Source organism: Chlamydotis macqueenii, chromosome W (assembly GCF_036417535.1).
Source record: "Chlamydotis macqueenii isolate bChlMac1 chromosome W, bChlMac1.mat, whole genome shotgun sequence".
Taxonomy (NCBI): Eukaryota; Metazoa; Chordata; class Aves; order Otidiformes; family Otididae; genus Chlamydotis; species Chlamydotis macqueenii.
This window is the reverse complement of record NC_141592.1, coordinates 49,468,684-49,488,992: the sequence shown is the minus strand read 5'-3', so window position 1 is coordinate 49,488,992 and position 20,309 is coordinate 49,468,684. Positions and strand designations below refer to the sequence as shown.

General features: G+C 43.2%; 1 protein-coding gene across 1 annotated transcript in view; it reads left to right on the top strand.

Annotated features, from left to right (window-relative positions):
- Positions 1-20,309, top strand: part of LOC147596781 (uncharacterized) — a 71,229-nt gene that overhangs the window by 22,958 nt on the left and 27,962 nt on the right. Inside the window, exons 3-6 of the mRNA XM_086769534.1 lie at positions 3,265-3,380; positions 15,406-15,570; positions 16,597-16,775; positions 18,526-18,656. Coding sequence (XP_086625660.1) covers positions 3,265-3,380; positions 15,406-15,570; positions 16,597-16,775; positions 18,526-18,656 — 591 coding nt within the window. The remainder of the gene's footprint in view (positions 1-3,264; positions 3,381-15,405; positions 15,571-16,596; positions 16,776-18,525; positions 18,657-20,309) is intronic.

Sequence of the window (20,309 nt, the reverse complement as noted above, 5' to 3'; positions counted from 1 at the left end):
CGAAAAAGTAACAATCATAACTGATATTTAGGACAACTACATTTCTGAAGAAGTATAAGGTATCTCTAGGCAATGCAGAGCTAATCTACACTTGCTTCCAGATTCCTTTGCAAAGTGAAGAATAAATAAATAAATGATCATAGAATCTGTAATTTACTCATCACTCATAAGCTTCTAAGAAATATTTCTAAGGATGTAGTATAGATGTGTCATATTTATTTTGTCTGTTTCACTTATTAGAAAATAAATCTTTACCTCATTTCCATTCAGCTTTTAAATACTATGAGTTTAACAACCAAAACAGTTATTCTTAAACTGTCTAATTTGTTATGTCATTACCCACATGTTTTGTTGTATTTTTGTGGCCTTGTATTCCTTTTATAATAAATTCATGGAGATAACATTCCAAAACTTAAAGGCTGTAACTTGTGAGGTTATTTGGCCTCACATATTAATTTGTTTTTCAAAACTGTCTAAAGAACAGGGAAGTAAATTTGCAAGATATTTCAGGGTTTTGTGTTTTGTTTTTTTTTTATTTTTTCCACCCACAAGAGTTTATTTTCTATAGAATTGTTAAAAAGTTTGACCTGATCTTAAAAACTAGAGGGGGATCTTTTGAAAATAGTATCTCTGAAAGTACAGGCAAATTTTCTGGATTCTGTCTGTAGAGATACAGATTCCTCATTCTTGAATAAAATAAGTGATCAGATCTTAGTTTGTGGCATGGAACTGACCAACTAGATTTTGTATTTAAAATAAAGCATTATGTTATTGAGAGACCAGAGTATTCTGGAAATAATGCGAACTTTATAATTTATATATGCATGTTATTACTTTTTTTAACTACTTATACTAGTTTACTTAACTGAAAGTGTTCAGTGGATTCCTTAAGCAACATTTGAGCAAATGAATACTTTCAATTATTTTGGTAAGATGACCCATATGCTTAAAGTTTAGAATTGTATTTAAGTACCTTTCTGAACAAACTCCCTGTCAGTTTAGATATGTGCATAACTCAGTTCCAATTTAAAAGGGCTAAATGCCTTAAGCTTCTCTTAGGTTTATCTGGTTAAGTGTATATTGACTCTGTGTAAGTGCATACTTAAATTAGGCATATGCTTGTGTACATTACTGAGCAAGATCTAAATTACAATGCAGATGTACCACTTTAGGAGCCATTTCTGCTGATGGATTTACTTGAGCGATGTCTGTTGATCCTGTAGAAACCTGTATGAGTATCCAGTTAATTGCAAGGTTCTGCCTGTTCAGGATAAGGTCTAGTTAATCAATCATTTAAAAACACTAAAGTATTTTGTTTTTTTCAGAAGAACTGGTATATAATTGTATTTGCACGCACAGTTGCTGGAACTGTATATTTGGAAGCCTGTTAGTTAGCTACATAGTAGGCAGATTGTACAGCAAAGTACCTGATTCTCATGAGCAGTCAGACAAATTAGGTACACCTTTCATTGCATGCCTAACTTCAAAATGAGACCTGTAAAGAGTGCTGAACATTGTGACAATGACTCAGATTCATGCATGTTTTTAAAAAAGCTCTAGAAGACATAATTGCACAGTTAATTCTTAAGTGCTAATTTCCTATTTTTCTACTTTAGATAGTAAAATCAAGTGGTTTGTTACATGTTAAGGAGGAAGGTGCCTTAAAACTTAAATAAAATAAATCTAAATAGGAGACATGAGAAAAAAAAAGAATACTGTTATTTTATCTTTTCTATTGCACCCATGCTACATATAAATTAATTTTCATTTAGATTTGTTTTGTCCTTTGGTCATATCCAACTGTAACCCAGTCCTTGCTGCAGATCTGTAGAACAGATTTTCAACCCTTGTCTTTTTATTTTTTTAAAGTAGTATGATTCCTGTGGGGTTTATTGGAACTCGTATAGCTAAAATGGCACAGTGTTTTGAAACTTATATCATATTTTGCTTTTTGATAACATTATTTATATATTACTTTTTAAATAAACATATACAGTTTGAACCAAAGCAGTAAAAGCCACTGGCACAGTATTTTTATATACCTTGACTTTTAAAACAATGTTTAAATAAAAGCATTTATATAAATAAAGTGCATGGGGTAATACCAGAGGGCTTAGTTGAATAGCATATATACAGTTGCACCAGTAATTTTGAATAGATCATAGATATCTAGTATAATTAGAACTTCCTTTCTGTAGTTTTTCAGTTCAGTGTTTAAGTTTGTACCAGTTTAAATCTCTTTATATTTCAGATTTAATACATACATTTAATTGTATATGTAATTAGCTATTGCATCTTTTGTTTTTTTTAAATATTATTTTGTGGTTCATTTAGCGGTCTAATTGTAACTAACTTAGAATGTAATCTGTGTTTAGTTCAGATTAGATATTACTTAAACTTTTAGCATGATGGGGAATATAATATGGTTGAAATAGTAGGAAATACATATTTTAGGAAAAAATAGCTTGCTTAGCTGATCAGTTATGATTTTCTTCAATCTCAGTAAATTTAAAGCTATTTTGTCAAAGTTTCAGATAAACTGAGGTGACCTAGAATGTAAGACAGTACAAATCTGAATTTTTCTGCCCTCCCCTCCTCCACTCCCAACTTCATTTGTAGTATGTCTTGTGTGGAGTCACAGTAGTTTTTATTTTATTTTTATTTATTTTTATATCAAAAATAGGTAACACCAGAGGGGGAAAAACACACTAATTTCAGTTAGCATATACTTCAGGGGTTGGTTTTTTTTTTTTTCCTTTTTTTTACTGATTTGGTTATTTACCATTTCTGGGGATTAAACTTTAAAAAATGTTCTTCTTTTCTGTATCTGATGTTCTGTGTGCTATTAGTGATGCAGCCAACACGAACGGTTGTCATGTGTTAAACAACTTTCGATCACCGTGAAAACACCGCCCTGGGAAAGCGTCCATGCTTGATATCGTTTGGTTCATGAACATTAAGTTTCCAGTACAGGTGACCCATAGCTCAAAGTGTTAAATAATTGTGTACATTATTCAGTTTTTAAAATAATAATCCATTAATGAGATTACTAGTCTTTGAAGTTTTGCTCACTTTTGTTTTTCCTAGTACAGCAGGGTAAAAGGAAATACTTAAGTTTGTATTTGTTTCTTTGTAAGGATTTGGTAGATAGATTCATTCTTATTTATTACTTTTTTAAAATGCAAGGGTAATTGTAAAATCATAGAAAGAGTAACATCTGTGTAGTGTTCCAACTCTGTGTAATGCTTTCATTTGCTTCTTCAGGTAAAATCCCAGATGAAGCCAAAGCCATTTCTCTATTGGCGCCTGCTCCTACTATGACAAGCCTGATGCCTGGTGCAGGGTTGCTTCCTATACCTACACCAACCCCTTTGACTACAGTAAGTAAAATTCAGTCCCTGTTTGATTTCTGGTTTTCCTCTATACTCAGTAGCCTTTCTATGTTCTGAGAACAAGAACTATCTGATCTGTGGATGTTGTCCTCTTATATGCTAAATTAGTGAGGATTTAGCTGTGGGTGCTTCTTTTGAGGGTAGATCACAAGATGTCCATACACTACCTTTCCTGGGTGTTTCTTTCAGATTCTTGTTTTGCAAAATAGTGGGTAAATACTGGGTTTGGTTGTGTCCATTTTAATTGTTGTCCTTTCCCTAGACAAATTAATTTGATCCAGCAATGCTATCCACCTCCTAAAAACTTAATAGTTAAATTGACACAATTCTTGGGAATGTGAAAATGCTGCATTAGGGCGCTTTTACTTGATATCTCTATTACAGGGGTTTTTTTACTGTTAGCTTAACAATGCTTTCACTGCAAAAAGTATCGGAGCTGGCTGCTGCTGCTTCTGCTCAGTTCCCTTTTGCCTCTGTAAGCCTTTCTTGATATCAGCAGGCTGCTGTGCCCTATTCAGGGAGAATTCTGGAAATAGTAAATCCTACTTCAAAAAAAATTTGGCTTAATGTCACTAACCCCATGTTATTTGAAGATGAAAGTCCTCAGTCTTCCAAACATATTGCAGCAGTGTGTGTATTGATGTTGTTACTGGTACCATCCTGGATTTTTGACTCATGTTAAGGGTGTCCTGCAGATTCCCAAACCTATCTGTCCTTAAATGATTCCTCATCTGTCTCTATTACCAGAAATATTATTCCTACTCTCATATTCTTAGCTGATGCTGATCAGCATCCTAAAATAAATGAATGTATTTAGCATCTTCCTTCTTTCCTTCCTTCCATAAAAACATTACTTTAACCAAGTTTGATTTTTTCTGCACTATTTAAAAATCCTGCACAGAGGTCAGCATCCTTTTTGCAGCTTGTGCTCCAACAGCTGTTTTAGAGTGTACAACGTATATAATGAAACAGTGGGACCAAAGTCACCAGTCACCAACTGTTAACCTAACACTGCCAAGACCACCACTAAACCATGTCCCTAAGCACCACAACTACACATCTTTTAAATACCTCCAGGGATCGTAACTCAACCACTTCCCTGGGCAGCCAGTTCCAATGCTTAATAACCTTTTCAGTGAAGAAATTTTTCCTAATATCCAATCTAAACCTACCCTGGCACAACTTGAGATAGTTTCCTCTTGTCCTATCACTTGGTACTTGGGTGTGTAGGTTTTGTTTAGTGAGAGGGGGCTACGGTGGCAGCTTCTATAATAAGCTACTAGAAGTTGTTTCCCCCTTGTCCAGTGGACTTGGCCGGGCCTAGGGCGGACCCGCTGCTGGCCAGGGCCGAGCCAATTGGTAGCAGAATGTTCCCTGATAATGCCTCTGCGATAACATATAAGAAGGGGAAAAAATTAAAAACAAACAAACAAAAAAAACAAAAAAAAAAACCAAACGTGATGTGAAGAAGCTGAAGTGGGGGCAGAGAGGGGGAGGCGCGAGCCTTGTGGGCCTTGCAAGCCTCACCCTCTGGCCTCCCGCCAGGAGGCCGCCTGGGCCCAACTCGGCCCGGCCCAGCTGCAAGAAGTAGAGAGGAGATGTGAAGAGAACCTGAGAGGTGTCTGCCTGCCTGTTGTGAAGAATTTTTCTTGTGAGAGTAACGGCTGCAGATGCCAAGGTCAGTGAAGAAGGAGGGGGAGGAGTAATGCTGCCCCTGGCCAAGATTCCCCTGCAGCCTGTGGTGATGACCATGGTGAAGCAGGTTGTCCCCCTGCAGCCCATGGAGGTCCACAGAGGAGCAGAGATCCACCTGCAGCCTGTGGAGGACCCCATGCTGGGGTAGGTGGATGCCTGAAGGAGGCTGCGGCCTGTGGAGGGCCTGCGCTGGGGCAGCCATTCCTGAGGGACTGCACCCCGTGGGAAAACGACCCATGCTGGAACATGTTGACGCGGAAGTAACGGACACTGCTGACGACCAATATGATCAAGCAAATGCCAATTTATTGTTGATACATCCCGGTTAATATAGCCCTTCTAATTCCGTATCATGCGCAAGCTCTCTACTAATTGGTTAACTATATCATGCACGCGCTCCTAGCTAAAATATGATTCGTTAAGTCTCTATGTTCACGCGCACGGCTCTCTCCACCTGCACCCTGCTTCACGTTCAGCCCCCAGTAATGTATGCCAGCTGTTTTCCTTCTTCTCAAGGTTGCTTCATTTACTTTCTCACAGGAAGCTTCATTACTTTCTCACAGGCAGCCTCATTATTTTCTCACAGGTGGCTTCAGTATTTTTCTTACAGGCAGCTTCAGTACTTTCTCAGAAGAGGCTTCAGTGATGTCCTTGAGGCCTGCTGCTCACAAACATAACAATTCCATTCGGTCTGGATTGTTCACTAAGTGCCCCTGGTACTCCAGGTATCCAACAAATCCCCCTTTTTGTTTTGAACAATCCAGACCCACTTTCATCATACATTCCATAGCTTTCACAAAGCATTTTAAAATACACCCCAAAATCATCAGTGTCAACAGCAAACCCCTCAATAATACCAACCCATAAAATATCAAATCTTTTAGCCAGCCTGTGACCCACAAGGATTTCAACCAGTCTGTTAACCTGCTTTCCACTTGGATTGCATGCATGTTGCATCATAACTCTGCCAACTGATAGCGTATCGACTTAGAGTGATCAGAAACATTCATGCAGCACATACCTTCAAAATCTTCACATCCATGTCCATGCGCTAATAACAAAAAATCAATGGCTGCTAGATTCTGCAAAAATATCATGACGCATGCTATCCATGTCTTCTAATAATCCTGATAACATGCTAGAGGTTAAATTCATTTGCTTTTGTGCCCAACAAGCTAATTTATTTAAGTTAGCTAAAGTTTTTGCAGTTGCTGCCCAAGGAACAAATAAAGATAATGCTATCCGCTCAGCTGTCCCCAACAGGGTTAAATTGCCGTCACAATGGGGAGTCAATACTTTTAGCGATCTTCTTGCTCGAGTATGATACCGTAATGTTCTCATAGGTGGAGCAAACACTATCAATTTTCCAAAATAACATGGTCCTCCTATGGCCCTTTTTGGTACTCCTGACCTTATTTTACTACAATATCAACTAGGTTCATGGTTGTTTGGGTTTTGGTTTTTTGTTTTTTTTTTTTTTTTTGTTTGTTTGTTTTTGTTTTGTTTTTTGGGTTTTTTTTTGTTTTTTTTTGGTTTTTTTGGGTTTTTTTTTTTGAGCCAGATGTATTAAGTTGTTAATCATTTTTTGCAAGCATGGTATGTTAATGATTATGCCTAGTATGATGCCTAGTATCACAATTCCGATTTTAACCAAGGACAGCAACCACCCAATTATGCCACACACAAGCTTAGTTAATAAAATTACTGATCACACGTTATACATATTCATTATTATGAAGCAAAGCTAAGTTTCACTACCTTCTAGTAATTTTCTACTATAACATTTTTCTACTATTATAGATATAACAACTCCAGTAACTTTCTTATCTATAAGAGCAATGACTAGTTTTCTGCAGGCCTCTGTTGAAACAAGCCATAAATTCTGCTAACAGTGTTTTGGATCTTAAAGCTTCCCTTCTCATTCCATGGCTTTCTTCCTGAGAGCATGATTGCATTCCTCCCCCAAGGTCGGTGTGCTTTCACTGATACCATACTGGCTCAGCGAAATACCACATCTCCCCCTTGTTTGTTTATGAGAAGAGGCTTGTTTCAACGCTTTATCTATTAAAGTCTGCACACATTTTAAGACACAGAATATAGATCAAAATACATATATAAAAGGAATGAATAAGCATCCTACAGCTATTAGTAACAAGCTTATATCAAGTCACCAAAAGATTTGTGAATATATCAAAACCATCACTTTGTTGCTGTTTTTGTACTCCTTTTTGCAAGTTTTGAATACTTTGTGAATAGATTCCGAATGATCAGACGGATTCATGCAGCAAAGCCCATCAAAATCCTGACAATCATGATTTTGTGCTAATAATAAAAAAAAAGCTATTGCTGATCTATTCTGTTACTAACCCAACTATGCGAAAGACACCGCTGAGCAAGAGGATGTTTATCAGCCGGGTCAGAGCAGAGAAGGGAGGCAGGCGCAGCACCTTCAGGGCGTCCCCTGTTGTAAATAAAGTGTGCTCTGGGTCCGTCCTCTCCCCTTCGCTCCGAGCCACCTCTGTTTATACCCTCAGCAGATTCAGTGAAAGAGTACTGACTAGGTGTTGCTGCATGCGTGGCCAGTGCATGCAACAAGGCCTGTCAAAATATGTGCTCTGCGGGCTAACAGCGGTTCTGTTTTGTAAAGTAGCATAGTATATAGAACCTACATCAGTTAACAGCGTTAATAGTGCTGATGCAGTTGTATTTATTTGCTTAGCAAGCCAACAGTCCAATTTATTTAGCGTAGTTAACACCTAGGCACTTGCCACCCCAGGTGTAAAGACTGAAGCAGCAGTAATTTTACTTAGTTTCCAAAACTCTGTATTATCTTGGCAACCAGATTCAATGCTATGTATGCTTCGTTTAGGTCTTTCATGCTGTCTGGATTTTGATATGTGCTCGCATGATTACGTCATGCTGTGTCATTGCAATGTATAGATCTTAAAGCATTTACAATCATTACCCCTCTAGAAACATTAGCTCTTGAATAGTTAAAAAAAAAAGAAAATAGACAGAACTCCATCTTTTCTGATCCCAAAAAGTTCCATCTTTTGTAGTTTTAGCACTCAGCACTCGTGGTTGCTGCTGTTTTACACAGAGTTGCCGTCCTACCGGTATCTGGCAGGTCAACCAAACATGTTCTGAAATACCCGCAGATGATACAGACAGGGATCCACTTGTTTACTGCTCCTGTAAAGACATGAGCGTATCCCTTCCCCCATGTTATAAGAGGGAACGGTCCTTCCGCTTATACAAAGCTCAACTCAAACAGGAGTGTCTGTTAACCATGTCAGGGGCGCGGGGGTGGGAGCGCCTGGCGGCGGCTGTGGCCCCGGGCATATAGGAGGAAAGAAAACTAAAACCCGAGGTTTAAGACAAGAATAGGGAGGGATCCTTAAAGCCACTGCTACAAGCAAAACAGACCATCACTAAAACCAAAGTAGGATAATGAAAAAAGGAACAAGACAACCTCCCCCCACCCCTCCCTCTTCCCGGGCTTAACACCATCTCCACCTCCCTCCCCTGCCCCCTGAGCGGGACAGGGATGGGGGGCGGGAAGAGGGAATGGGGGTTACAGACAGTTAATCACGCACTGCTTTATTGATATCAACGGTTTAACTGCTGCACCTACAGCAGCAGCCATGACTGTAGCCTTTTCTTGTTCTAACATTCACTCGGCAGCTTCCAGCAGTTGCCCTGTACTAGATCCTTTTGGCAGCACACTAAGGGCTCTTTTAGTTTTTTGGGTTTTTTTTTTTTTTTTTTTATCATTAGCATTATTAAAGGCAAGCATATCTAAGAACTTTGCTTTCATGTCATCATCCAAATCAGGGTGAGCCATAATTGCGGTGTGCAACCGATCAATAAATTTCCCATATGGTTCTGTGGGACCTTGCCTTACTGACGTAAAGGCAGGTCCGGACTTTTCATCGTGCACCCTAGCAAGCGCTCTATAAGCCAAATCTTGGCCCAGTTGTAACACTTCGGTAGCAAATTGCACTTGCCAATCAGATCGTGTGTAGGGTCCCGCTCCCATCAGCATTTGAGTTTGCACCCCAAATAATGGATCACCCTGTTGTCGAGGCGATGCAGCTGCCCTATCACAAGCAGCCTGCCAGTACTGAAAGAACTGCAGCTGCTGCGACGGTAGCAAAAGCATCGGGACAATCATTCTAATATCATAAGGAGTTAACAACTGTGACAAAAAAATATGCTGCAACACAGATTGAGTATATGATGATTTTAGCCCATACTGAGTAACTGCACTTTTAGCTTCCTTCAATATTTTCCAGTCTAATGCTTGCCACACACTTTTCCCGGTATTATTGGTCACAACTGGAAATGCCATGGGCAAAGGCTCTCCTTCTATCAAAGCACCTCGAATCACCTCTTTCCACTGCACTATCGGATTCAAAACCCCGGCCCCTCCCGCCGGCGTCCCTTGCAAAGGTGCAAAAAGACTGATCTCACCCGATGCTCCGTTCGGAACGAATAGGTTGGATGCTGACAGGTCTCGATGTGGCACAGGTGAAGGAGTTGACAAGTTTCCCAGCGATGCTTCTAGGCGAACCTCTAGGGCTTCCAGCCTTTTTAGCGTCTCTTGCAGCTGTGCATCCTTCAAGCCGGATGAATGTTCATCCCCCTCTTCCTCATGCCGTGGTGGCAGGGAAGAAGGTGGTAACGGGGGATAAACCGGAGCTGTTGGTGCCGGCGAAAAGGCTCGTGACTCTGAGCCTGCACTGGCGCAGCATGGCGGGGTGCCTGGCGGTGGTACAGCTGATGGTGGTGAAAAGCCTTTGGCAGTTTTTTCCTCTGGTGCCCACATATCTATAGTTATAGGGGCTGTGGCAGCATTTCCTGGAGTCCTTGCTGGGGCTCGAACCCCCCCACCCTCAGCAAGAGCCGGGGCGGCGGCAGGGCTCGTTAAACCCGAGAACAGCATGCTAGTAGCGGAGGTGGACCCTCCGGCTGCAGTTAAGGCCGCAAAAGCAGATGCGGCAACTGAACGTTCGGCTTTCATGCTTATCAATGTTTCATTAATTAGCCTCCACACGGTGGAGAGTTTGCTCGCCTCCTTTGATCCTTTACTTATTTCATCCCACAGCTCTTTTCCTATCTTTTCCCATGTCGGGAGTTCAAAAGCATCATCAACTGTGGGAATTAATTCCCTTTTCTTTGCCCACTGCAGCAAAGCTTCTAGGACGGCCGAGTCATAACTCAGTCCTCTCATAGAGAGCATATGTTGGAGGAGCTTAACCACTGCTGACTCCTCTTTGGTCAGTGTGGACCCCATCTCCTCCCCGGCCGCTCGCCTGGCCAAGACAAGATTCCCTCCGTACCTTTTGTACCTTTTTGCGCTATAGCGACTTCCCGAGTGCCGGGGCAGCACTCGCCTTCGACCGGCTTCTGCCCCCTCTTCTTTTCCTATTTCGGTTCCATCGGGATGTCCAACGCCGATCTGAGGGTCCCTGTTCGGGCGCCACCTGTTGACGCGGAAGTAACGGACACTGCTGACGACCAATATGATCAAGCAAATGCCAATTTATTGTTGATACATCCCGGTTAATATAGCCCTTCTAATTCCGTATCATGCGCAAGCTCTCTACTAATTGGTTAACTATATCATGCACGCGCTCCTAGCTAAAATATGATTCGTTAAGTCTCTATGTTCACGCGCACGGCTCTCTCCACCTGCACCCTGTATCACGTTCAGCCCCCAGTCACGTATGCCAGCTGTTTTCCTTCTTCTCAAGGTTGCTTCGTTTACTTTCTCACAGGGAGCTTCATTACTTTCTCACAGACGGCCTCATTATTTTCTCACAGGTGGCTTCAGTATTTTTCTTACAGGCAGCTTCATTACTTTCTCACAAGCAGCTTCAGTGATGTCCTTGAGGCCTGCTGCTCACAAACATAACAATTCCATTCGGTCTGGATTGTTCACTAAGTGCCCCTGGTACTCCAGGTATCCAACAGGAACAGTTTCACAAAGGACTGTAGCCCATGGGTGGGACCCCACGCTGGAGCAGGGGAGGAATGTGAGTTCTTCCCCTGAGGAGGAAGGAGCGGCGTAAAGCGACAAGTGATGAACTGACCATAACCCCCATTCCTTCTTCCCTCCTGTGCTGCTTGTCAGGGGGAAAGAGGTAGATATAATGTTAAGCCTGGGAAGAGGGAGGGGTGGGGGGAAGTTATCTTGTTCTCTGTCTCATTATCCTGCTTTGATTTTAGTAACAAACTAGTAGTTTTCCCCAAGTCGAGTCTGTTTTGCCTGTAACGGTAACTTTAAGGACCTCTCCCTGTCCTTGTCTCAAACCTCGAGCCTTTTTTTTTTTTTCTTATATTATCTCTCCCTATTCTCTCTGAGAGTGGGAGGAGTGAGCGAGAGACTGCATAGTTTAGTCCTGAGTGGAGCTAAACTCCGACATTCGGAAAAGAGACCGACACCCACCTTGCTACAACCTCCTTTCAAGTAGTTGTAGTGAGCCATAAGTCTTCCATCAGCCTCCAGAATAAACAACCCCAGTTCCTTCAGCCACTGCTCATAGAACTTGTGCTCTAGACCCCTCACCAGCTTCGTTGCTCTTCTTTGGACACAATCCAGCACCTCAGCATCCTTCTTGTACTGAGGGGCCCAAAGCTGAACACAGTATTCGAGGTGTGGTCACACCAGTGCTGAGTACGGGGGGACAATCACTTCCCTACTCCTGCTACCTCACACTGTTCCTGATACAAGCCGGGATGCTGTTGGCCTCCCTGGCCACGTGGGCACACTGCTGGCTCATGTTCAGCCGACTGTCCACCAATGCCCCCAGGTCCCTTTCTGTCGGGCAGCTTTCCAGCCACTCTTCCCCAAGTTTGTAGCATTGCATGGGGTTGTTGTGACCCAGGTGCAGGACCTGGGACTTGGCCTTGTTGAACCTCATACAGTTCACCTCGGCCCATCGATCCAGCCTGTCCAGATCCCTCTGCAGAGCCTTCCTACCCTCGAGCAGATCAACACTCCTGCCCAGTTTGGTGTCGTCTGCAAACTTACTGAGGGAGCACTCAATCCCCTCATCCAGATCATTGATAAAGATCTTAAACAGAACTGATATAATAGTGATGTTTAGAGACATTTGTTGCTAAACTGACCTTCTAAGGTAAATTAACTTTGGTTTTATATACATATTTAATAAATTATCTGTTAATTTTAGTATATCAAAGAAGTAGTCAAACTATATAACACTGTTCAATAATAACAGACTGATTTCAGGTAAAGACAGAGTAGTTTTCTCTTGTTACTTTATGTTCTGGTTTTGTTTAGTAAGGGAGGGGCCTAAGGTGGTAGCTTCTGTAGGAAACTGCTAGAAGTTGCTCCCCTTTGTTCAGTGGACTCTGCTGGGCCTAGGGCAGACCTGCTGCTGGCCAAGGCCGAGCCGATTGGTAGCAGAATGTCCCGTGATAACGCCTCTATGATAACGTATTTAAGAAGGGAAAAACAGAAAAAAAAAATGGAGGAGAAGATGTGAAGGAGCTGAGTGGGGGCAGAGAGGGGGAGGCGCGAGCCTTGTGGGCCTTGCAGGCCTCACCCTCTGGCCTCCCGCCGGGCAGTCGACTGGGTCCAACTCGGCCCAGTCCAGCCACAAGAAGTGGAGAGGAGATGAGAAGTGAATAAGATGTAAAAAGGATCCTGAGAGGCGTCTGCCTGCCTGTTGTGAGGAACGGCTGCAGACGCCAAGGTCAGTGAAGAAGGAGGGGGAGGAGTAACGCGGCTCCTGGCCAAGATTCCTCTGCAACTCGTGGTGAAGACCATGGTGGAGCGGGTTGTCCCCCTGCAGCCCATGGAGGTCCACGGAGGAGCAGAGATCCACCTGAAGCCTGTGGAGGACCCCACGCCGGAGCAGGTGGAGGCCTGAAGGAGGCTGTGGCCCATGGAGGGCACGCTGGGGCAGCTGTTCTGGAGGGACTGCACCCCGTGGAAGAGATGACCCACGCCGGAGCAGTTCCACGAAGGACTGTGGTGTATGGGTGGGACCCCACAATGGAGCAGGGGAGGAATGTGAGGAGTTCTTCCCCGACCATGAAGCAGCGGCGTAAAACAACGTGTGATGAGCTGACCGCAACCCCCATTCCCTCTTCCCCCCTGTCCCGCTCAGGGAGGCGGGGAAGGTGGTAGAGATAATGTTAAGGCTGGGAAGAGGGAGGGGTGGGGGAAGGTTATCTTGTTCTCTGTCTCATTATCCTGCTGTTTGTAGTAATAAATGAATAGTTTTCCCCAAGTCGAGTCTGTTTTGCCCGTAATGGTAACTTTAAGGATTTTCTCCCTGTCCTTATCTCAAACCTCGAGCCATTTTTCTTATATCATCTCCCCCTGTTCTCTTGGAGGGTGAGGGGAGTGAGAGAGAGACTGCGTAGTCTGGTCCCGATCGGGACTGAACTACAACACTTAAAAAAAATAAAAATATTAGTGGCTTGTTGAGAATTTCTAACACTTATTAGAAACTTTGTTTGCTGGAAAGGCAGTTGCTTTTTTTGGGTGGAGAAAATAAAATTAAAACCAGGAACTCAGCAGACCAATTTAGTAGTGATTTTTAAGTGACTTTTTTATAACATTCCCCAGGAGAGATTTCATTTCTCAGTTCTAAAAATGAGAGTTGTATTGCCCTCGTTCTCTAGTAAGTGACTGTTTGTAGAGAAAGATCTTAAACTTAATATCCTTTGCATTTCAACTGTAATTAATCTTGCCTTACATTATATATTTGTCCAAAAGGTACCTTATCCTTCCCTTTGATGGACTGATGTCTGTTATGGAACAAATTGGCCCTGGGTACTGCAAATTCCTTTCTTCCCTTACTGGCAAGGCCTCAGCAATTCCTCATCCATTTATAATACTTGTGGCAAAAAAATAGGAACATTAGTAGTGTTTGAAGGCATCTTACTCAATTTGATTGACTATAAGTATTAGAAGTTCAAGCCTGTATATTTTCTGATTGATATACTGCATCCCTGGCCACATCTCTTTGATAAGATCGTAACTGATATCACACAGAAAATCTTAACTATAGAAGGTTATTTATGGGTAGATCTTTATTTTTTAAGAAAAGTACTTGTGGTGGGTTGACCTTGGCTGGCCACCAGGTGCCCACCAACCTGCTTTATCATTCCCCCTTCTCAACTGGACAAGGGAGAGAAAAATATGATGAAAGCATCGTGGGTTGAGATAAGGTCAGGGAGACCACTCAGCGATTACAGTCATGGAAAAAACAGGCTTGACTTAGGGAAATTAGTTTAATTTATTGCCAATCAAATGAGAGTAGGGTAATGAGAAATAAAAACAAATCTAAAAACACTTTCCTCTCATCCCTCCCTTCTTCCCGAGCTCAACTTCACTCCTGACTTCTCTACCTCCTCCCCCTGAGCGGTACAGGGGCATGGGGAATGGGGATTGCAGTCAGTATATCACATGTTGTCTCTGCTGCTCCTTCTTCCTCACACTCTTGCCCTGCTCCAGCATGGGGTTCCTCCCACAGGAGACAGTCCTCCACAAACTTCTCCAACGTGGGTCCTTCCCACGGGCTGCAGTTCTTCACAAACTTCTCCAGTGTGAGCCCTTTCCATGGGGTGCGGTCCTTCAGGAACAGACTGCTCCAGCATGGGTTCCCCCATGGGGTCACAAGTCCTGCCAGGAACCTGCTTCAGCGTGGGCTCCTCTCTCCACAGGGCTACAGGTTCTGCCAGGAGCCTGCTTCAGTGCGAGCTGTCCACAGGGTCACAGCTTCCTTCAGGGCACATCCACCTGCTCTGGTGTAGGGTTCTCCATGGGCTGCAGGGGGACAATCTGCTTCACTGTGGGCTGTAGAGGAATCTCTGCTCTGGCACCTGGAGCACCTCCTCCCCCTCCTTCACTGACCTTGGTGTCTGCAGAGTTGTTCCTCTCACATATTCTCACTCCTCTCTCTTCTAGCTGTTGTTGTGCAGCAGTTTTTTCCCCCTTCTTAAATATGTTATTACAGAGGTGCTACCACTGTCGCTGATGGGCTCAGCTTTGGCCAGCGATGGGTCTGTCTTGGAGCCGAATGGAACTGGCCCCATCCCGCATGGGGACAGCTTCTGGTATCTTCTCACAGAAGTCACCCCTGTAGCTCCTTCCTCTGCTACTAAAACCTTGCCACATAATCCCAATACAGTACTTAGCTGGGACCTTACAGTTTAAAGTCTTGCCTATATTAATGATATTTATTTTTATGGAAATGCACAAGGCAGGCAAGTATTAACAAGTGAAGTATCTCCTACCAGTGCTTGATTGCAAAGCATATTTTATTTTTGTGTTTTCCAGCTCAGTGTTTCACTTGGCACTTTGGGGGCTATACCAGCAGCAGCATTGGACCCTAACATTACGGCACTGGGAGAAATACCACAGCCACCAATTATGGGGAACGTGGACCCATCCAAAATTGATGAAATCAGAAGAACAGTTTATGTTGGAAATTTGAATTCACAGGTAGCTTTTCTTTTTTTATTGGCAATACTACTGGAAGATGCAGAATTGTAACTTATTAATTATAAACTTACATGTTAAAAATTTTTGTTACTTGATGCCAATAGGAATTTAAACAAACAAAAAACCTCCTCTTTTTCGTTACCGGTGATATTTCAATTTCTGAATGCTCCTTTGCCAATCAGATCAGACCAGACTTGAATTCATTCTAGCAGCATACCAGAGAAATCACACTGCAGCTGAATTCAGTAAACATACTTATGATTGTGTGTGTTGATCAAATATTCAGCTGGGTTTTCTTAGCTGAACAATGTCTCAGAAGTCATAAGATCATGGTAGCTGTCTCCCGCAACATTGTGCATTTGTTTAAGTACAGTAAGAAGGAATGATTTGTCCCAGTGGAAGTTGCAAAATTAGCATGAATACCTTTGAGTTTCTCTGACAGGAAAGGTCTGTCAGAAATTTGTTTTTTCAACAATTGATTGAATTAACTGAAAAACAATTTACTTTTAACTGATGGCCATATAAGTATTTGATTTGAGGGTTTTTTTGACTGCCAAAGTAGCTACTAGAGTGTAAAAGTACTATTGGTCACAATAAAATAAAACAAACTGGAAGCTAGTAGAAAAACAGATAAGAGCAAAATCTTGTAATAGTGTTTGGATTAATTTTTTTAATTGATCAAAATTCACAATCAATAGCTTGGACATAGGTGTATAAGGAAACTCCTCATCAATTATTTCAAATGAGTTGCCTGAAAAGTACAAAATCCTATGCAAGTAATTTTTTAACCTAGATGTAGGACTTCAGGGCTTGTGGTTGCACTATTTTAAATTGTATTATATGTTTAGATTAATGGAATAAAAAATACCTTTCTCTCTTAAAGTGTAACATTACCAAATTCATGTCACCTATGTAATAATGGTGAGATACCTTTCCAAAATCTGTAGTTCTTAGATTACCTGATATGTTGGATAAGTGGTTTTCATGATGTGTTTTACTTCAGCTGAGCTCTTCAACTCTTTCTAGACTACAACAGCAGATCAGCTGCTTGAATTCTTTAAGCAAGTTGGAGAAGTCAAATTTGTGCGAATGGCGGGTGATGAGACGCAACCAACACGATTTGCTTTTGTGGAATTTGCAGACCAAAATTCTGTACCTCGAGCTCTTGCCTTTAATGGAGTTATGTTTGGAGACAGGCCACTGAAGTAAGAAATTAATTATCCGTATGAATATTGAATGAGATTTCTTACTGTTTTTATACATTTATGACTCTGATGTGCAGGAAGCTGCTGTGATGAATATTTTTTCAATATAAGGACCTATTGTTAGTAAACTGGAACACTTTTACAAACTCCAATTTCAAGGTTGGGCATAAATTTCTCCAAGAAGAATATGGATGACATTGAGTAAAATATTTCTACATCTAATCTTGCGTAAGTGAAAGCTATAACAGTGAGAGAATCTGCAAAGTCCTTGGTACTAATTAAGACTTATATATGATGTGTATGTGTTCTGGTTTTGTTTGGTGAGGAGGGGCCTAAGGTGGTAGCTTCTGTAGGAAACTGCTAGAAGTTGCTCCCCTTTGTTCAGTGGACTCGGCTGGGCCTAGGGTGGACCCGCTGCTGGCCAAGGCCGAGCCGATTGGTAGCAGAATGTTCCATGATAACGCCTCCACGATAACGTATTTAAGAAGGGGAAAACAGAAAAAAAAAAAAAAAGAAGAGAAGATGTGAAGCAGCTGAGCAGGGGGCAGAGAGGGGGAGGCATGAGCCTTGTGGGCCTTGCAGGCCTCACCCTCTGGCCTCCCGCCGGGCAGCCGACTGGGCCCAACTCGGCCTGGCCTGGCTGCAAGAAGTGGAGAGGAGATGAGAAGTGAATAAGATGTAAAAAGGATCCTGAGAGGCGTCTGCCAGCCTGTTGTGAGGAATGGCTGCAGACGCCAAGGTCAGTTCAGAAGGAGGGGGAGGAGTAATGCTGCTCCTGGCCAAGATTCCCCTGCAGCCTGTGGTGATGACCATGGTGGAGCAGGTTGTCCCCCTGCAGCCCATGGAGGTCCATGGAGGAGCAGAGATTCACCTGCGGCCCATGAAGGACCCCACGCCGGAGCAGGTAGAGGCCTGAAGGAGGCTGTGGCCCATGGAGGGCCCGCTGGGACAGTTGTTCTAGAGAGACTGCACCCCGTGGAAGAGATGACCCATGCCGGAGCAGTTTTCATGAAGGACTGTGGCCCGTGGGAGGGACCCCACGCTGGAGCAGGGGAGGAATGTGAGGAGTTCTTCCCCAAGGATGAAGCAGTGGCGTGAAACAACGTGTGATGAACTGACCGTGACCCCCATTCCCTCTTCCCCCCTGTGCCGCTCAGGAGGGGAAGGTAGTAGAGATAATGTTAAGGCTGGGAAGAGGGAGGGGTGGGGGAAGGTTATCTTGTTCCCTGTCTCATTCTCCTGCTAGTTTTAGAAATAAATGAATAGTTTTCCCCAAGTCGAGTCTGTTTTGCCCATAACGGTAACTTTAAGCATTTCTCCCTGTCCTTATCTCAAACCTCGAGCTGTTTTTCTTATATTTTCTCTCCCTATTCTCTCAGAGGGTGGGGGGAGTGAGAGAGAGACTGCGTAGTCTGGTCCCGATCGGGGCTGAACTACGACAGTATGTAATTAGGCGGCCTTAATGTAGAGATTTGACCTGAAATAGAGAAGCAAATTTCTAGATTTCTAGTAGAAAATATTGTAACACATAAATATTGTGCTGCATTTATTTAAAAGTGGTAAGATTTAAAAGCAAAAAAAGATGGACATTTCAGATACTTAGAACAGATGAGTGTTAGAAAAAATCTGTAGTTTTGCTGAAGTTTGAAGTTTTTAGTCATACATGGAAGTTGAGGTGTTTTCTTATTTGTTTTTCATTTTCCCTTTTCAAGTGTTTGGAAGTTAAAGATTTTATTTGTCCTTAATTTAGAATAAATCACTCCAATAATGCAATAGTGAAGCCTCCTGAAATGACACCACAAGCTGCTGCTAAGGAACTGGAAGAAGTGATGAAGAGAGTAAGGGAAGCTCAGTCTTTTATATCTGCTGCTATTGAGCCAGGTAGGTATATTATCTTCATTACATAACAGACATGTTCTGTGTGTACCTTGGCACATGCTTTTAAGAGCACTTTCAAACACAGGAAAAGGATACTCAAAGGTGAATAACATGTGTGGGGGGAAACAAAAGAAAATAATCAAAATTATCTTCATGCAACAAAGCAGTGGAATGAAACTGACTTGTTATTTCACCATATCTTATTTTGAGATATGTGCTGTTCTGGTTTTATTTAATGAGAGGGGGCTATGGTGGCAGCTTCTGTAAGAAACTGCTAGAACTTGTTTCCCCTTTGTTCAGTCGTCTCGGCCAGGCCTAGGGCAGACCCGCTGCTGGCCAAGGCTGAGCCAATTGGTAGCAGAATGTTCCGTGATAACGCCTCTGCGATAACATATTTAAGAAGGGGAAAGCAGAAAAAAAAAAGAGAGAAGATGTGAAGAAACTGAGCAGGGCCAGAGGCACAGAGGCGGAGGCACAGGACTCATGGGCCTGTGAAGGAGCTGAGCGGGGGCATAGAGGGGGAGCCGCGAGCCTTGTGGGCCTTGCAGGCCTCACCCTCTGGCCTCTCGCCAGGCGGCCGACTGGGCCCAACTCGGCCCGGCCTGGCTGCAAGAAGTAGAGAGGAGATGAGATGCATGTGAGGAGAACCTGAGAGGTGTCTGCCTGCCTGTTGTGAAGAATTTTTCTTGTGAGAGGAATGGCTGCAGACGCCAAGGTCAGTGAAGAGGGAGGGGGAGGAGTAATGCGGCTCCTGGCCAGAATTCCCCTGCAACCTGTGGTGAAGACCATGGTGGAGCAGATTGTCCCCCTGCAGCCCATGGAGGTCCACAGAGGAGCAGAGATCCACCTGCAGCCCATGGAGGACCCCACGCAGGGGCAGGTGGATGCCTGAAGGAGGCTGTGGCCCATGGAGGGCCCGCTGGGGCAGCCATTCTGGAGGGACTGCACCCCGTGGAAGAAATGACCCACACCGGAGCAGTTTCACGAAGGATTGTAGCCCGTGGGAGGGACCCCATGCTAGAGCAGGGGAGGAATGTGAGGAGTTCTTCCCCCGACGATGACACAGCGGCGTAAAACAACGTGTGATGAACTGACCGCAACCCCCATTCCCTCTTCCCCCCTGTCCCGCTCAGGAGGGGAAGGTAGTAGACATAATGTTAAGGCTGGGAAGAGGGAGGGGTGGAGGGAGGTTATCTTGTTCTCTGTCTCATTATCCTGCTGGTTTTATTAATAAATAGTTTTCCCCAAGTTGAGTCTGTTTTGCCTGTAAGAGTGACTTTAAGGATCTCTCCCTGTCCTTATCTCAAACCTTGAGCCTTTTTCCTTATACTGTCTCTCCCTATTCTCTCGGAGGGTGGGGGGAGTGAGAGAGAGACTGCGTAGTCTGGTCCCGATTGGGGCTGAACTACGACAGTTATTTTTGTGCCCAACGTGGGGCTCGAGGAATTTGAGATAAGGATGGATATTAATTGGGAGCAGTAACAGGCAAAATAGGGACTGAACTCGATAAAAGACCGAAATGATTGTGGGGAATTTATGTTCTGCTTGTGGTGAAGGGACAAGTGGTGAATTGTGTGTAAATTGTCTACCCACTGTTGGCGTTGTGAGGATATTATTTTGATTTTTGTGTGGGGAATTTTTCTTTTTTTTTTTTCT